At 41.3% G+C, this 17,560-nt stretch overlaps 1 protein-coding gene across 4 annotated transcripts in view; it reads right to left on the bottom strand.

Moving 5' to 3' along the window:
- numb (NUMB endocytic adaptor protein) overlaps positions 1-17,560 on the bottom strand; it is a 533,145-nt gene that overhangs the window by 117,371 nt on the left and 398,214 nt on the right. For all 4 annotated transcript variants that reach the window (XM_071662779.1, XM_071662777.1, XM_071662780.1 and 1 more), the window contains one exon: positions 5,631-5,760. In XM_071662779.1, coding sequence (XP_071518880.1) covers positions 5,631-5,760 — 130 coding nt within the window. The remainder of the gene's footprint in view (positions 1-5,630; positions 5,761-17,560) is intronic.

The raw sequence follows: 17,560 nt of genomic DNA on the forward strand, positions 1-17,560 counted from the left end.
GTCATGGAGAATAGTCTGGTGAAGAGAGAAGAGGAGGTGAAAGCCTTGCAGATGAAATAAGGCAAGGTGGCAGGAGTCAGTATTGCAGCTGAACTTATCAACACAGGGGGTGACTGTGCTGTTGATTGGTTGGTAAGGATATTCAGTGAATGTATGGATCTTGGTGCACTGCATAAGGATTGACAGAATGATCATGATGAAATGCGTGAGGATTGGCAGAATGCATGTGTAGTGCCACTATATAAAAGTGAAGGGGATAAAGGGGAATGTTCAAACGACAGAGGTATATGTTTGTTTAGTAAACTTTGTAAATTTCATGGGAGGGTACTGATAGAGAAGGTGAAGATAAGTATAGAGCATCAGATTGGGGAGGAGCAGTGTGATTTCAGAAATGGTAGAGAATGTGTGGATCTGGTGTCTGCTCTGAAGAATGTGTGTGAGAAATACTTAACAGATGGATTTGCATGTGGCATTTATGGATCTGGAAAAAGCATATAATAGGGTTGATAGATATGCTTTGTGGAAGGTCTTAAGAATATATGGCACAGGAAGTAATCTGCTACAAGCAGTGAGAGGTTTTTATCAAGGGTGTAAATTGTGTGTATGAGTAGAAAGAGAGGAGGCTGGATGGTTCCCAGTGAATGCTGGTCTGTGTGTGGAAAGAGAGGATGTTATTTCCAAGAGCAAAAATGGGTGTGTTTGAAGGAATAGTAGTTCCAACAACATCATATGGTTGTGAGACATGGGTTATAGACAGGGTTGCATGAAGTAGGGTGGCTGTGGTGATAATGAAATGTTCAATGAAAATATGTGGTGAGGTGTTAATCGAGTAAGTAATGAAAGGGTAAGAGATGCATGGAAATAAAAAGAGTGTGGCTAAGAACGCAGAAGAGGGTGTGTGGAAATGGTTTGGACATATGGAGAGAATGAGTGAGGAAAGATTGACAAAGAGGATATATGAGTCAGAGGTGGAGGGAACAAGAAGAGGGAGACCAAATTGGAAGTGGAAGGATGGAGTGAAAAAGATTTTGAGCGATCTGGGCCTGAACAAGCAGGACAGTGAAAGGCATACACAGGATAGAGTGAATTGGAATGATGTGGAATGCTGGTGTTGATGTGCTGTCAATGGATTGAACAAGGGCATGTGAAGCATCTAAGGTGAACCATGGAAAAATCTATGGGGCCTGGATGTGGATAGGGAGCTATGGTTTCCGTGCATTACGCATGACAGCTCACGTATGGATATGAGCAGTTGTGACCTTTCTTCATCAATTTCCTAGTGCTACCTTTCTGATGCAGGGTGTGGTGATCAGGTGCGTGGGAGAAGAAAGGAATGTATATGTTATCTTTTTTCTTTCCCTTCATGCTTTTGAGCGATCAGGGCCTGAACATGCAAGAGGGTGAAAGGTGTGTACAGAATAGAGTGAACTGGAATGACGTGGTTTACTCAGCTCAATGTCTCATCAACAGACTGAACCAGAGCATGTGAAATGTCTGGGGTCATGGAAAAGTCTATGGGGCCTGGATGTGAATAGGAAGCTGTGGTTTTGGAGCATTACACGCAATAGCTTGCATTTGGATGTGAGCAGATGTGGCCTTTCTTTATCTGGTTCCTGGTGCTACCTTGATGTAAATGGAGGTCAAGTATGAAAAAAACAAATCTTACACATCATCATGTAACTCAGAACAAATCCTCATCAGCATATCTAAACTTTTGATTTTGATTTAAATTATTTTTTTACTTCTGAATAATAAGTAAATCATATATTACATCCCCTCAATTTTGCACTAATCAATCTAATGTTCTATACTAATTGACTGACCCTAATTAACTAACTTATGATTCATTTTGTCCACCTCCTCACTAAACACTGTGAGACAAGTCCTGTGTGTCATCAGCAGAAGATGAGTGATTTACCCACTTTTCAACAAATGGCTCTGCAGACGCACTTGGAGGGTCCACCACTGTATCACACAGTTTTCTGTTCCAAGCTGCTTAGGATGCATTCTCTATCACTGAATTACTTCACCACTTTTATAACATGCATCAGCCACTGAAGCCTGCCAAGCACTGAGCTGGCTGGCCAGACAGTGGTACCGATTGGAGAAGCATTGGTCTGTGTTCCAAGCAGCTGTTCTCGTACCTGTACCTACTGTTACTACTCCTGTTTTAGTTTTCTCTGTAATTTTACAGTACAGGTAAATTTTTTCACAGTCATAAAACCATCAATTGTATCACACAGTCGTTAAATGTCTCACACGTTCTTTGGTATCTCATTAGGTAGACTCTGACCCCGTAATCCAGTTTTCCTCAATGACTGTATTACAATTCATTGTCTTCTTGAATTTGTACAAGCATTCTTGGTTCCTATCTTGCATTAAACAGAGAAGTCATCTATAATGATCCTTTTCTTCCATACTTGATCACCATTTTCCATGTCAGCAAGATAGTTCAAGGAACAGATGAAGAAAGGCTGCATTTGCTCACAAACGTTTCCTAGCTGTCATGTGCAATGTATCAAAATCACAGCCCCCCTATCCAAAATTAGGCCGTACAGACCTTTCAATGGTTTCCCCCAGCTGCTTCGCATGCCATGGTTCAGCCGATGACAGCATGTCAACCCTTGTATAACTCATTGTTCCGATTCATTCTACCCATGCATGCCTTTCACCCTCCTGAATGTTCAGGCCCTGATCAGTGAAAATCTTTTTCACTCAATCCTTCCATCTTCAACTTTTCCCCTCCACTTCTGACACATATATCCTCTCTGTCAACCTCTCTTCACTCATTCTATCCATAAGTCCAAATGATTTCAGCACACCTTCTTCAGCTCTCAACCACACTCTTTTACTGCCATACCTCTCTCTTAGCCTTTTATGACTTAATCAAAATTGTTCTTCAATAAATAGCACAATTATGAGCAAAAATAAACTAATAAGTGGCCTAAAGCATATATGTATGCCAAACCATAATATAGGTGTTATCTGCAACCCACATTTGTAACACACCTATGAAGCTATAAAATCAACTCTACTGAGAGATAAGGCTCATCTGCTAAATCACCAAAGAAAACTGGTGTAGTATGTCTATCAATACAGGCACATACATGTTGGCTGTTTCAATAATGCACAGATGTTTAGAAGTCATGGCATAAATATGAACATCACAGTCACATGGAATAAAGGTTTATTCAGATACATGTGAAAGTCACTGTGAAAGGGTTAAATATTCATAATGATACTGGTTGAGCTCTTGTTAGTACAAGAACACCACTGATTTTCCGGCACTCTTGGTTCCACAGCCTTGTCAAATTAACCATTTAGCTGGACCAACCATGGTCACGTAATGATAATTCATCAATACACCTGTAACCCACTAATTATACATCTCCCATTTGTCTAAAGTATACCATGGACTGCTAGAAATTTAAATTAAACAAATATCAAATGTTTAAGCACCCTAAAATGGTAAGTCTGTCCTTAGATTGTTTAAATCCAATGGCGCATCTAGGGTATGGCAGGTAGGGCAGGTGCCCTGGGCGCCACCTGAAGGGGGGCGCCTGTGGCATAATGGCGTCCTGGATCCAGACAATGATTCGGATCTTACAGATTTAGATTTCTTGACCATGAAAACATATCTTTGGCATTTGGAATCACATTGATATCATTATTATTTTGATATCATTCACAAAAATTGATATTTCTGTAATGGCATCCTGGATTCAGACAATGACTTGAATCACTCCCAAAATCTAATCAACTGGTCCTTGTGTCATTTCTGACTTTCCCTGAAAATTTCATCAAAATCTGTTCATAACATTTGTTGGAAGTTGCTCACAGACAAACAAACAAACGCCAGTAAAAACAATCTCCTTGGTGAAGGTAATGAAAATAAAAAATATTGGTGCTATATGTTTAGATGGGCGCAATATCAGTGCTTGCCATAGGCGCTATTTCCCCTGGATGCACCCCTGTTTGAATCCTGTGGGGTTTCCTTTGTCTTCTGTTCTTAGTGTTTTCCTAGGTGTGCATTGCCAGAATAATGCAATTTCATATGCATTATACACCTGCTCAGGATGGAGGTGCTCGTCAGCTACAAGTTTCGCAAATTCGTCAATATAGCAGCTCCTTCATGGTTTGCAGACCGCTTTTCTCTGCACACTTTATTCATGGAAATTCCATGGCGCTTCTTGAATCTTTGAAGCCATCCTTCACTATAGTCATGCTCATGTTGTAATTTAAGTTCTTTATGGAACAACTTAGCCTCGTCCATTATCATGCTACCTGATAAGTCCACTCCATCACTCTGATGCTGTCGAAACGATTCCATCATCACTCGATCATGCCCAGTACTCTTACCATCTTTCACAGTTTTTGTAACTGTCATTTGCTTCTTTATATCATAAACAGTATATACTATAGATGTCACACAGCTTATGCACCAAAACCCCATAGTCCATTTTTTCCAACAGCTCTGCTTTATCTTGAATCGATATGGACTGGTGTTTATGTCTGATACCACGACTGACACTCTCACAAGTTTTAAAAGCCATAGCTAGGGTTAAATTTAAGCAAAATAAGCTAAGAGTCTCACAGAATTGCGGTATCACCACCTACAAGTAGTGTGTAAAGAATGTAAATAAGCACGCTACACACAACGCCATCTGTGGCCACCCAGTAAACTAGTCTGGTGGCCGCGGTAATTTCAAGTTCTCTCATGTAATTTTGTCCGGCCTAAAGGAGGTGCCGAACCATCAGTTGCCGGAAAATTGGTGGTGTACCTGTAATTCCTTGGTTGAGTATTAAATGCTGCTGCGGGCTGATGTGTGCCCTCTTTTTGTGGACCTGTTTATTAATCATAATCCTCCACAATTCATGGGTATTATGGTCCAAACTGAGCAAAGTTTAACTCTAAGTCCAACAGAGAATGAGAAAATGCTAAGGCTTTGCCAAAGCTAGACAGTTCACTTGAAGAATGCTTTATATTTGTTAAAAGTTTTCATTCCAGTACAAGCTGTACAGGAAACAACTGGGCATATAAGACTGAAAGTTACAATGAGATACGTGTGACTCTTCTGGTTTATGCACACGACCACAAAACATTTCTTCATATGTGTTCTTACACACCTTTATGATGGCAATCAATTGCTGGCCAAGTAAAGCAGGATTATGAGAATATTCCCTTTATCTGCTTTGTTTTCATTAAACATCAACTGCTAAATACCAATGTTTACTCATATTTGATGTGATGATCATAATCAATTTCTGAATTATGAGAACACTCCATAAGACATTTCATCAAGTAAAGTCCTGGAAAAAGGTATAAGCAATTTTTTCTACTACTCACTGTTAGCCTCAGAAAAAGTGAAAAGGACTCCCACAATAAAAAGGCAGAGAATCACATGAAAATTAAAACTTAACTAATATGCATTTTCTGATTTCTACAGTCATAAGCAATAAAGAATATGACATCAAGCTTCAAGAACGTTCATAAGAATGCAAACAGTTCCATTTTTATAACCAAGTTCACTTTTGATGGCTTTTAGTAGAAACTACAGCTTAGTCACCTTATAAAATTACTAATACACATATTAACAAACAGGAACTATGAATTAAAATTAGTATATTACCTGGAGGCTGATTATTGTTGTTGGAGACTGTTGTGTTTGCCATGTTATTGTCTAAAGACATTGACAGTGTCCTCTCCAGATTAGATGGTAAGTCATTTAATCGCAACGATAACTGCCGCTTGAATGGTGACTGAAAAAGATAACAGAAGTAAGTCAATGTATAGCACATCACCTAAAAAAAATACATTCTACGAACCAAATATTCCTATAAAGCAAACTTCAAAGGTGGAGCATCTTTCAGAAATAGTTTAGCAACCAAAACTGCTACAAAGCGAGCACTAATACAGTACCACAGAAAGATATATAAAGGATGAGGCAGTGCATTTACATATCACAACCGCTAATTGATAATGGATTTGCATGAGACAACAAACAGAACTGAAACATTCTATATAAATTATCCTCTGACCACTTAACCATCCTGATTATGCTTCAGCTACAGCATCGGTTCAATACAACCACAAATGAAAAAATATATATACTACAGGTCAACCTTCACACAGTAAACTGAAATAAAGTCCCAAAACTTTATTATATATGATTTCTCATCCTTAGATCTTGCAGTCTCACCCATCATCAACACCTCCAACCAAGTCAGCAAAAAGCACATACCACAAGGGCACATTAAGAAATACAACCTAAGTTTCTCCTTATGTTACACGCCTCATTCAGCAAAGAAACCAACTCAGACACAACCATCAATAGAAATCAGAGAACAAGTCTACACTAAACAACAACACTACTAATCTAATCACTTAAAGATATACTGAAGTCTGGAACTCCTTCCTCAACACAATGAAGCACAAGACCCACAGCAACTAACCATCCTTCTCACACTTAACTCCCCCTTCTCCTACCACCCCATCTCCCTTATATCCTCAGTATCCAAACTCTGTAAAAAAAAACTGGTTCACAGCATAATCAAACCAAGCACCCAACTCTCACCCACACAGCATGGCTTCAGACCTAAATGTTCTATCGTCACACTACACACTGACCTCAAACAACATAGATAGATTCAACCAACCATAACCCCACTCATACATAATACGAGTGATAAAATACATCAACAAAGCCCTTGACACAATCTCCTCACACATCCACACACAAAAAATACTTGACACAATGACAAACAATGGCTGGCCAATTTCACAGCCACTGAGCCAAAGTAGCCCATGATGGCTTGACCTCCAAACGCTTAAACTCCCATTACCTGAGGCAAGCCTTAACATGAAGGTCCTTTCACATGCAGGTGACCTCACAATAACATCCCAACATCCTGATACCACAGTAGCAACATTAAAGATACATAATTACATCACACATATGGAACAATGGTTCACCAAGAGCAAAATATCTGCATTTTCACAGAAGTTTTCAATCATTCTTTTAACCCTAAACAGACATGAATTCAGCTCACACACCCCAGTCACCTTGAATGGGCAATTACTTCCACTGAACTAAACACCAACCATTCTAAGCATCTCATATGATATACACATGACATTCACTCTTACATAAATAACAACGACACAGAGGCAAAACAAAAACTAAATAGCCTTAAAACACTAACTGGTATCAGATTCTAAAAAGAAAAAGAAGCCCTCAACACAAAAAATTTATCTGCAAATATAACAAAGCAGCAAACCTCACAAAAATAATGCACTGAGTAAAATCACTGGTTACCTATCAACCACAAACAAAATACCCTTAAAAGGAAATAAAGATTCTTCATCTCACCAAACTTAGCACTCAACTCCATGCACTAGACCCTTCCTATCCAAACCACAATATAACTTATCACCAATCCCTAAGTAGAAAAAAAAATCTACCTCTGCCTCACACTTCAAGGGCTTCTACTCAAAGATCTCTCCACCCACAAGTATAACAATGACAAAACATACACATCAAACTAACCCGACAAGCACTAAACTTCCAACCTCCCAACGCTGTCTAAAACTCCAACCCACCATACATACAACCATCAGAAGCCTTACAGCCCAAACAAACATAAGTCACACCCTCCCATCTATGCTGCAGATTGCACCCATCACTACAGCACTACAAACACCACTTCAACATAACACAAGACCCTTCATAGCCATGATGCAAATATCATAAAGAAATACCAAACAACAGCTACTCAACTGCTCTGCACTCTCTACACAGAAACGCACAATGTCACAACACTTTATGATCTATGGTCCTGATCCTGACCAGGTGGATCTGGCCAGCTTCCTGAGAGCAGCAGGATCCTCTATCTATCTTTCTATCTATCAATTTATCTATATCTATGACGCCCATTCCCCCTGGGAATTCCCATCAATGGGGTGGCCACAGCAAGAGAGCCTTCACTTATCCCTGTCCTTACATACCTCCCTCACAAACACCATTACATGCATTCTCCATTATTTCTCTTCCTCCAGTATACTTCCACTCTACTTTCCCAATGTCAAAGGTGGTGACATTAAAGGGGTTGGTGCGAGAGGAAGACCACCTATGACATGGGCAACTAGGGTGGAAGAATGCATGGAATGGTGTATGCAAGGGAGGCATGAAAGGACAGGGATAAAAGGAGACTCTTCTGCCATGACCACCCCTTGATAGGAGTTCTGGGAGGTAATGGACATTAGAGATATAGAGAGATAAATAGATAGAGAAACAGGTAGTCTTTCTCTCATACCAACCCCTTTAATCATACTATCATACACTCTCCTTGTAAACTCCCCAACTTGCATTCTTTTCACATGCCCACAACCCTTCAAAGTATCATGTCTTACCTATCTTACCCCTCCACAATTCCTTATCTTTGCATTGACTGCCATACCAAATCACTCATACACATCCTCATTTCTTTCTTCATTCAGTCTAGTCATACCACATGCTCCCTTTAAATAACTCATTTCCAGTCTGAATTCATGACCTCTGTGACTCATTCCACGTCAATGTTTTGGCTGCACAGGTCAGGGTTGTGAGGCCTGTGCTATTTCTTAATCTTTTCTTCACTTCCATATAGACACCTCCACTCTTCATTAGTCTTTTAAGGGACCCAATGACTCTTCTACCCTGTACAATTCTCTTTATTATCTCTCTTCCATATCCCCAAACCTACCTAAGATAGCTCCTAAATACTTACATTTTCTCACCTTTTCTAGTCTTTCTCCTCAATATCTATTACACTGTTTGTAAAGTTTCTTCTTTTGCTCTACAGATTTGCAAAACCATCACTTTCACTCTGTATCCTTTCAAACACCATTACTTTACATTTACTTTCATTTACCTTCAATTACCTTTATTTACATACATCATACAACATACTTACAACCTTTTGCAACTCCTCTTCACTCTCAGCAAACAACACAGTATCATCTGCAAACAGGCTTGTCACCAGCCACCATACCTCAACACCAACCTCCATCTCTGCATCTCCTTTCCTAGTTTTGTTTCCATCTCTCTTATCACTCCATCCATGTATATCTTAATAAGTCACAGTGACATCACACAACCCTGCCTTACACCCACATGTATACTGAAACCTTCACTCAGCTCTCCATTCCACAACCCTGCCTCACACCCACATGTATACTGAAACCTTCACTCAGCTCTCCATTCACTCTTCCACATGTATTTGCTGCTCTATAGAAGGCTAGTGATGGTGTGAGGAGGAATTGGAGTATTTGAAGGATTGTTACATGTGTTTACTGACAGAGTGGCAGATGAAGGGTGATGTGGTCAGGGTGGTATGTGACGTGAGAGAATCAGGGAGAATGGTTTGGTGAAGAGAGAAAAGGCTGAGGATGAAATGCAGCAAGGTGGCAGGAGTGGATTGAATTTCAGTGGAATTTATTAAGAAAGGGGGTGATTGTGTTGCTGACTGGTTGGTAAGGATATCCAATGTATGTATGGATCATGGTGAAGTGCCTAAGGATTGGCAGAATGCATGCATAGTGCCATTGTATAAAGGCGAAGGGAATAGAGGTGAGTGTTCAAACTACAGAGGAATAAGTTTGTTGAGAATACCTGGTAAATCATGTGGGAGGGCATTAATTGAGAGGGTGAAGGCATGTACACAGCATCATACTGGGGAGGAGCAGTGAAGTTTCAGAAGTTGCAGATGATGTGTGGATCAGGTGTTTGCTTTGAAGAATGTGTAAGTAATCCTTAAAAAATACAGACGGATCTGTATGTGGCATTTATGGATATGGAAAAGATATATGATAGGGTTTATAGAGATGCTTTGTGGAAGGTCTTAAGAATGTATAGTGTTGGAAGTAAGCTGCCAGAAGAAGAGAAGTTTTTTCAAGGGTGAAAGGTGAGTGTATGAGCAGGAAGAGAGGAGAATGAATGGTTCCCAGTGAAGGTCGGTCTGTGGCAAGGGTGTGTGATGTCACCATGTTTGGAATGAGCATTGTGAGACAGACTTTCATCAATTAAAGCCATATTTTGTAACAGTCCTATTTTGCAGGCTCCTGATTTTGATCAGCCATTCAAGCTAGCTGTAGATGCCAGTAATGTAGGGGCTGGTGCTGTCCTCTTGCAGGAGGATGCAGAGAAGGTTGTACACCCTGTCAGTTATTTTAGTTGTTATTTTAGTAAGAAATTCAATCAACCCCAAAGGAATTATTCCACCAGTGAGAAGGAACTTTTGCCTTTGATACTTGCTTTACAGCACTTTCTTGTATACTTGTGCCCTTCAGGCAATCCTATCAGGGCGTATACTGACCACCACCCCCTTAAATGTGTTAATAAGTTCTGGGATAAGAATCAGAGGTTAATTAGGTAGGCTGTGTTCCTTTAAGAGTAAAATTCAGGGATTCAACATACTCTCGGTGCACATAATGTGCTGGCAGATTGTTTATCCTGCTTTTAAGATAAGAAAATTCCTCTTCCAGGAATTTTCTCCTTTAAGGATACAGTTGTTACAAATCTATGTGTTCTGTGTTCATGTAGATAATGCATGTTATAGGTAGGCTACGTGGTGACCCAGGGTCTCAATAGAATCTTCAGCCACTCCCACACTGCCTGGAATTTCACATCCCCCACAGCAAATGGTCACTCAAGTCATGCTTGTCACATAGGCCAGTTCATTTTCCCTTACCTGTGGTGCCAACCCGGCCTGGGATCAGCCATGCGGTCATGCCTGGGAAAGGCTGCCTCTCATCATCGTTTCATCAGCAAGATTCAGGACCAGACCTTAAGCGGTATGAGGGCCGGACCATAGGCCTCCAGCCAATCACAATCAGGATGAAGGCATGACAATCAGTCTTTGACCAATCAAGAGTAATTGGATGTGGTCATTCCTCTCAACCACAGTTGAGATGAGGCAGGTCATGGTGGAGCTGGTTGCTCCTGGCTGGCTGTCCCTTCAATAAAAGCCCCTGAAGGCAGCTTGGCTGTGATTCCTTCAGCCATCACATGCCCTACAGGTAATGGGGGTTTCCATTTGCCTTAACCTGTTGCCACTTCGGTCACTCTGACCATTACAATCAGTGTGTGATGAGACGCTACACTAAGTTATACAATGTTAGACTGTATTGTTTCGGGTCCAAGTGTAACAAGATTTTGCAAATTATCATAGAATTGCTCACCTATAACGTTTCTTTTGCGTCATGTTTCTATAGTCAAGTAATAATAAAGGAAAGAGATATATCCTTAAATTGAAATCTTACCTGGAATGTTAGGTGTTAATGTAAATATCTGTGCCCGATTAATGTGCTTCTGTTATCTTGTATTCAATATTTCTTGTTATATATGTAGTTTTAACCCTGGTGTTTAATTTCATCCCATAACAAGTAGTAGTTAAGTGAGAGGGAGATGGAGTGAGTATTTTGAGGATTTATTGAATGAGTTTGATGATAGAGTGGCAGATATAGGGTGTTTTGGTGAAGGTGGTGTGCTAAGCAAGAGGGTCAGGGAGAATGATTTGGTAAACAGAGAAGAGGTAGTGAAAGCTTTGTGGAAGATGAAAGCTGGCAAGGCGGCAGGTCTGGATTGTATTGCCGTGGAATCTATCAAAAAAGGGGGTGATTATGTTGTTGACTGGTTGGTGAGGATATTCAATGCATGTATGGTTCATGGTGAAGTGCCTGAGGATTGGCAGAATGCATGTATAGTGCCATTGTACAAAGGCAAAGGGGATAAAGGTGAGTGTTCAAATTACAGAGGTAAAAGTTTGTTGAGTATTCCTGGGAAATTACATGGGAGGGTATTGATCGAAAGGGTCAAGGCATGTACAGAGCACCAGATTGAGGAAGAGCAATGTGGTTTCAGAAGTGGTAGAGGATGTGTGGATTAGGTGTTTGCTTTGAAGAATGTATGTGAGAAATATTTAGAAAAGCAAATGGATTTGTATGTAGCATTAATGGATCTGGAGAAGGCATATGACTGAGTTGATAGAGATGCTCTGTGGAAGGTATCAAGAGTATATGGCGTGGGAGGTAAGTTGCTAAAAGCAGTGAAAAGTTTTTATCCAAGATGTAAGGCATTGTACGAGTAGGAAGAGAGGAAAGTGACTGGTTTGTGGTGAATGTCTGTTTGCAGCAGGGGTGTGTGATGTCTCCATGGTTGTTCAATTTGCTTATGGATGAGGTTGTTAGGGAGTTGAATGCAAGTTTTGGAGAGAGGGACGAGCATGCAGTCTGTTGTGAATTAGAAGGCTTGGGAAGTGAGTCCGTTGTTGTTCGATGATGATACAGCACTGGTGTCCGATTCAGGTGAGAAACTGCAAAAGTTGGTGACTGAGTTTCGTAAAGTGTGTGAAAGAAGAAAGCTGAGAGTGAACGTAAATAAGAGCAAGGATGTTAGGTTCAGTAGGGTTGAGGGACAAGTCAATTGGGGAGGTAAGTTTGAATGGAGAAAAACTGGAGGAAGTGAAGTGTTTTAGATACCTGGGAGTGGATTGGCAGCGGATGGAAGCATGGAAGCGGAAGTGAGTCACAGGATGGGGGAGGGGGCAAAGGTTCTGGGAGCGTTGAAGAAGGTGTGGAAGGCGAGAACATTATCTCGGAGAGGAAAAATGGGCATATTATAAGGAATAGTGGTTCCAACAATGTTATATTGTTGTGAGGCATGGGTGACAGATAGGGTCATGCAGAGGAGGGTGGATGTGTTGGAAATGAGATGTTTGAGGACAATAAGTGGTGTGAGGTGGTTTAATCGAGTAAGTAATGAAAGGGTAAGAGAGATGTGTGGTAATAAAAAGAGTGTTCTGAAATGGTTTGGTCACATGCCACGTCAGTGAGGTGGCACAAGGAAACAGGCGAAAGAATGGCCCAACCCACCCACATATACAAGTATGGGCATAGATGCCCACACACGCACGTATACATACCTATATACTTCAACATATACATACATATACATACACTGACATATACATATATACACATGCACATATTCATACATGCTGCCTTTATCCATTCCTTCCATCGCCCCGCCACAAATTAAATGACATCCCTCCTCCCGCGTGTGTGTGAGGTAGTGCTATGAAAGGACAACAAAGGCCACATTTGTCCACACTCAGACTCTAGCTGTCATGTGTAATGCACCAAAACCACAGCTCCCTGAGGAGAAGGGAGAAAGAATAATTCCCACGCATTCCCCGCGTGTCGTAGAAGGCAACTAAAGGGGACAGGAGCGGAGGGCTAGCAACCCTCCCACCCTTGAATTTCAACTTTCTAAAAGGGGAACAGAACAATTTCACAGCTCCCTGGGGATAAGAATGAAAGAACACTTCACACGCAATCCCCACGTGTTGCAGAAGACGACTAAAGGGGACGAGAGCAGGGGGCTAGAAACCCTCCCCTCATTGTATTTCAACTTTCGAAAAAGGGAAACAGAAGAAGGAGTCATGTGGGGAGTGCTCATCCTCCTCGAAGGCTCAGATTGGGGTGTCTCAATTTGTGTGGATGTAACCAAGATGAGAAAAAAGGCGAGATAGGTAGTATGAGTGAATCGAAGCTCACGGGTAAAGGGAAAGAATGATTTGGGAATGTTTTGGGAGTAAGGTCAGCGATTGGTGAGAGGACAAGAGCAAAGGAAGGAGTAGCACTACTCCTGAAACAGGAGTTGTGGAAGTATGTGATAAAGTGTAAGAAAGTAAACTATAGACATCAGTGATATGGGTAAAACTGAAAGTGGAGGGAGAGAGATGGATGATTATTGGTGACTATAAACCTGGGTACAAGAAGATAGATCATGAGAGGCAAGTGTTTTGGGAGCAGCTGAGTGAGTGTGTTAGCAGTTGTGATGAACAAGACTGGGTAACAGTGATGGTTGATCTTAATGCAAAGGTGAGTCATATGGCAGTTGAGGGAATAATTGGTGTACATAAGGTGTTAAGTGTTGAAAATAAAAATGATGAAGAGCTTGCAGTTTTGTGTGCTGAAAAAGGACTGGTGATTGGGAATACCTGATTCAAAAAGAAAGGTATACATAAGTATAAGCATGTAAGTAGGAGAGAGAGCCAGAGAACATTATTGGATTACGTGTTAACTGATAAGCGCATGAAAGAGAGACTTTTGAATGTTAATGTGCTGAGAGGTGCAACTGGAGGGATGTCTGATCATTATCTGGTAGAGGCGAAGTTGAAGATTTGTAAAGGTTTTCAGAAAAGAAGAGAGAATGTTGAGGTGAAGAGAGTGGTGAGAGTAAGTGAGCTTGAAAAGGAGATTTGTGTGAGGAAGCACCAGGAGAGATTGAGTGCAGAATAGAAAAAGGTGAAAGCAAAGGACGTAACAGGAGAGGGGGAGGAATGGGATGTATTTAAGGAAGCAGTGATGGCTTGTGCAAAAGATGCTTGTGGCAAGAGAAGTGTGGGAGGTGGGCAGATGAGAAAGGGTAGTGAAGGGCGGAATGAAGAAGTAAAATTATTAATGAAGAGAAGAGAGAGGCATTTGGATGATTTTTGCAGGGAAATAGTGAAAATGACTGGGAGATTTATAAAAGAAAGAAGCAAGAGGTCAAGAGAAAGGTGCAAGAGGTGAAAAAGAGGGCAAATGAGAGTTGGGGTGAGTATCACTAAAGTCTAGGGAGAATAAAAAGAGGTTTTGGAAGGAGATAAATAAAGTGAGTAAGACAATAGAACAAATGGGAACATCAGTGAAGGGGGCTAATGGGGAGGTAATAACAAGTACTGGTGATGTGAGAAGGAGACTGAGTGAGTATTTTGAAGGTTTGTTGAATGTGTTAAGATGATAGAGTGGCAGATATAGGGTGTCTTGGTCGAGGTGGTGTGCAAAGTGAGAGGGTTAGGGATAATGGTTTGGTAAACAGAGATGAGGTAGTGAAAGATTTGCAGATGAAAGCCGGGAAGGTGACTGTGTTGTTGACTGGATGGTGAGGATATTCAATGTATGTATAAGTATGGCTCACAATGAAGTGCCTGAGGATTGGCGGGATGCATGATAGTGCCAATGTACAAAGCGAAGCGGATAAAGGTGAGTGTTAAAATTATAGAGGTATACATTTGTTTAGTATTCCTGGGAAATTATATGGGAGGGTAATGACAGAGAGGATGAAGGCATGTACAGAGCATCAGATTGGGGAAGAGCAGTGTGGTTTCAAAAGTGGTAGAGGATGTGTGGATCAGGTGCTTGCTTTGAAGAATGTATGTGAGAAAGTTTTAGAAAAACAAATGGATTTGTATGTAGCATTTATGGATCTGGAGAAGGAATATGACTGAGTTGATAGAGATGCTCTGTGGAAGGTCTTAAGAGTATATGGTGTAGGATGTAAATTGCTAGAGGCAGTGAAAAGTTTTTATCCAAGATGTAAGGCATGTGTACGAGTAGGATGAGAGGAAAGTGACTGGTTCCCAGTGAATGTTGGTTTGCAGCAGGGGTGTGTGATGTCTCCAAGTTTGTTTAATTTGTTCATGGATGGGGTTGTTAGAGAGGTGAATGCAAGAGTTTTGCAGAGAGGGGCAAGTATGCAGACTGTTGTGGATGAGAGGGCTTGGGAAGTGAGTCAGCTGTTGTTCGCTGATGATACAGTGCTGGTGGCTGATTCTCGTGAGAAACTGCAGAAGCTGGTGAGTGAGTTTGGCAAAGTGAGTGAAAGAGGAAAACTGAGAGTAAATATGAATAAGAGCAAGGTTATTACTTACAGGAAGGTTGAGGGACAAGTCAATTGGGAGGTTAGATTGAATGGAGAAAAACTGGAGGAAGTGAAGTGTTTTAGATATCTGGGAATGGATTTAGCAGTGGATGGAACCATGGAAGCAGAATTGAGTCACAGGGTGGGGGAGGGGGCAAAAGTTCTGGGAGCATTGAAGAATGTGTGGAAGGCGAGAATGTTATCTTGGAGAGCAAAAATGGGTATGTTTAAAAGAATAGTGGTTCTAACAACGTTATATGGTTGCGAGGCATGGGCTATAGATATGGTTGTGCGGAGGAGGGTGGATGTGTTGGCAATGAGATGTTTGAGGAAAATATGTGGTGTGAGGTGGTTTGATCGAGTAAGTAATGAAAGGGTAAGAGAGATGTGTGGTAATAAAAAGAGTGTGGTTGAGAGAGCAGAAGAGGGTGTATTGAAATGGTTTGGTCACAGAGAGAATGAGTGAAGAAAGATTGACAAAGAGGATATATGTGTCAGAGGTGGAGGGAATGAGAAGTAGGAGACCCAATTGGAGGTGGAAGGATGGAGTGATAAAGATTTTGAGCGATCGTGGCCTGAACATATAGGAGGGTGAAAGGCGTGCAAGGAATAGAGTGAATTGGAACAATGTGGCATACTGGGGTCAACATGCTGTCAATGGATTGAACTAGGGCATGTGAAGCATCTGGGGTAAACTATGGAAAGTTTTGTGGGGGCCTGAATGTGGAAAGGGAGCTGTGGTTTCGATGCATTACACATGACAGCTAGAGAGTGAGTGTGAACAAATGTAGCCTTTGTCATCTTTTCCTAGTGTTACCTCATGCGTGCACAGGGGGAGGGGGGCTGTCATTTCATGTGTGGCGGGGTGGTACCGAGAATGGATGATGGCAGCAAGTATGAGTATGTACATGTGTATATATGTACATATCTGTATATGTATTTATATGTGGAGGCGAAGGTGAAGATCTGCAGAGGTTTTCTGAAAAGAAGAGAGAATGTTGGGGTGAAGAGAGTAGTGGGAGTAAGTGAGCATGGGAAGGAGACATGTGAGGAAGTACCAGGAGAGACTGAATACAGAATAGAAAAAGGTGAGAACAAAGGACATAAGGGGAGTGGGGGAGCAATGGGATGTATTTAGGGAAGCAGTGATGGCTTGTGCAAAAGATGCTTGTGGCATGAGAAGCGTGGGAGGTGGGCAGATTAGAAAGGGTAGTGAGTGGTGGGATGAAGAAGTAAGATTATTAGTGAAAGAGAAGAGAGAGGCATTGGGACGATTTTTGCAGGGAAATAATGCAAATGAGTGGGAGATGTATAAATGAAAGAGGTAAGAGGTCAAGAGAAAGGTGCAAGAGGTGAAAAAGAGGGCAAGTGAGAGTTGGGGTGAAAGAGTATCATTAAATTTTAAGGAGGATAAAAAGATGTTTTGGAAGGAGGTAATTAAAGTGCGTAAGACAAGGGAACAAATGGGAACTTCAGTGAAGGGGGCTAATGGGGAGGTGAAAACAAGTAGTGGTGATGTGAGAAGGAGATGGAGTGAGTATTTTGAAGGTTTGTTGAATGTGTTTGATGATAGAGTGGCAGATATAGGGTGTTTTGGTTGAGGTGGTGTGCAAAGTGAGAGGGTTAGGGAAAATGATTTGGTAAACAGAGAAGAGGTAGTAAAAGTTTTGAGGAAGATGAAAGCCAGCAAGGCAGCGGGTTTGGATGCTATTTCAGTGGAATTTATTAAAAAAGGGGGTGACTGTATTGTTGACCGGTTGGTAAGGATATCTGATGTATGTATGATTCATGGTGAGGTGCCTGAGGATTGGCGGAATGCTTGCATAGTGCCATTG

The sequence above is a fragment of the Panulirus ornatus genome, chromosome 6 (genome assembly GCF_036320965.1).
Source record: "Panulirus ornatus isolate Po-2019 chromosome 6, ASM3632096v1, whole genome shotgun sequence".
Taxonomy (NCBI): Eukaryota; Metazoa; Arthropoda; class Malacostraca; order Decapoda; family Palinuridae; genus Panulirus; species Panulirus ornatus.